This window comes from Trachymyrmex cornetzi, unplaced genomic scaffold (assembly GCF_001594075.2).
Source record: "Trachymyrmex cornetzi isolate Tcor2-1 unplaced genomic scaffold, Tcor1.1 scaffold764, whole genome shotgun sequence".
NCBI lineage: Eukaryota > Metazoa > Arthropoda > Insecta > Hymenoptera > Formicidae > Trachymyrmex > Trachymyrmex cornetzi.
The window spans coordinates 851-2354 of NW_017300097.1; the positions used below are offsets into that span (position 1 = coordinate 851).

The 1504-nt window shown below is 37.3% G+C and overlaps 1 protein-coding gene across 1 annotated transcript; it reads right to left on the reverse strand.

Annotated features, from left to right (window-relative positions):
- Positions 1–91: 91 nt before the first annotated feature.
- LOC108768203 (uncharacterized) lies at positions 92–1186 on the reverse strand. The gene is made up of 3 exons (XM_018518560.1): positions 950–1186; positions 777–872; positions 92–296 (listed from the first exon to the last, which is right to left on the reverse strand). Exons 1-3 carry the CDS (start codon positions 1174–1176, stop codon positions 92–94), a joined length of 528 nt encoding a protein of 175 aa, XP_018374062.1. The 5' UTR covers positions 1177–1186.
- Between the last annotated feature and the right edge of the window lie 318 nt (positions 1187–1504).

Genomic DNA, 1504 nt, shown 5'->3' on the forward strand with positions numbered 1-1504 from the left:
TATGTATACATATGTCAAATATGTCAAATATATTAAAATTTGTAACATTTTTGAAAAAATTTTACACAGGCGACTAATAATCTCCTATTTACTAGTGATTCGGTACGTTAATGAGCCTACATTGAATGCGCATGCGCCAGAAATCCGTCCCATCTAACAACACTGCCCTGCCTCGTCGCGGTGGAGTCTGCTGCTGCTGCTGGTGCTGTTGCTGTACCGGACCGGCTGGTACCCTGCTGGGCCTCGTCCTCTGCCTCTCCAGTTTGCTGTCAATTCCGCACTGGCACTGTAGGCGTCTGTGAGAGCGGTGGGCACTGAGCGATTTGTCGCTGGTCCGGCGGGCTTATATTCCCCCGCCGGCGGATCTTAAACGCGAGCCTGAGTTAATCGCGCCAGCCCCCTAGGGGTGCGGCCGCAGTACCAGTAATTCGCGCGTCGCGAGCACTTGCGAGAAACTTCGCGGGTGTGCTCGCGCGCGTCTCAGGTAGTACGGCGGGTCCGCGTTTGACTGGCGCTCGGTGGCTGCCACACTTAACTTATAGTATTAATATGATAGTATTAATAATGTGTGTACATTGTTTGGATATTAAACTTACTGAAAATGTACCGTCACAATAAATTTCGGTACATGATTCAAGTGCTCGGAGTAATTTCTCATCAGAGAATAACAATGCTTTTTCCCCATCACATGAGGTTACACATCCTTTATAAACATGACTCATTGGTGTATAATGATTTAATTCATGAGCAAGCATAGTTATTATGTATTATATAACATAGATTGTGGCAGTTTTGGTCTGTTTTTTGTTCTTTCTCTATTCAGTCGGCTCCTAATAGATTTGAAAGCAAAGAATGCAGCTGTTTCAGGATTTCTATAAAATGTATCAATCATTTGTTTAATAATATCTTAATGAATTTATTATGCATTAATATTTTTAATTAGATTTACCTTAGAGAAACATCATCAAAAATATCTTTAGAAGTTAGTAATGTCACTTGTGATAAGTGTAACATCTCCTGTTGTAATGCATATTTTTGTATTCTTACATGATTAGGTGGATGATCATGTAAAGTTTTAACGGTCACTTTATCATCTTCACTAACTACTGCTAATTCACGACATCCAGTGATGCGTCTAGTAGAGCATCTGTATGTACTTCGTAAACGTTTGTCCATGTTATAAATATATCCTTCATAAATATAAACAAAACTGTTTTCCGATTTTCCTTTAATTTTTTCCATATTTATGAATTCAACTATATCACTTATATAAAATATTTATGGTTGACAATAAGTTGTAATTAACGTACACGAGAAACGTTCCTTTAACAGACTGAAATATAATTAACGTACACGAGAAACGTTCCTTTAACAGACTGAAATATAATTAACGATACACAGAACATTAATTAAATGTGTTTAAAATTACAATTTCAACTATTTATACATAATATAATTTCTGTATAACACTCATAAAATAAATTAAAAATACGACACGATACAT

Bases quoted from the DNA above. Each gene is read 5' to 3' on its own strand.
- LOC108768203 (XM_018518560.1), bottom strand. From the start codon at position 1,176: ATGGACAAACGTTTACGAAGTACATACAGATGCTCTACTAGACGCATC. The intron at 873-949 runs GTAAATCTAATT...TACATTTTATAG, and splicing joins TTTGATGATGTTTCTCTAAG to AAATCCTGAAACAGCTGCAT. The intron at 297-776 runs GTTATATAATAC...CCGCTCTCACAG, and splicing joins CCAAAACTGCCACAATCTAT to ACGCCTACAGTGCCAGTGCG.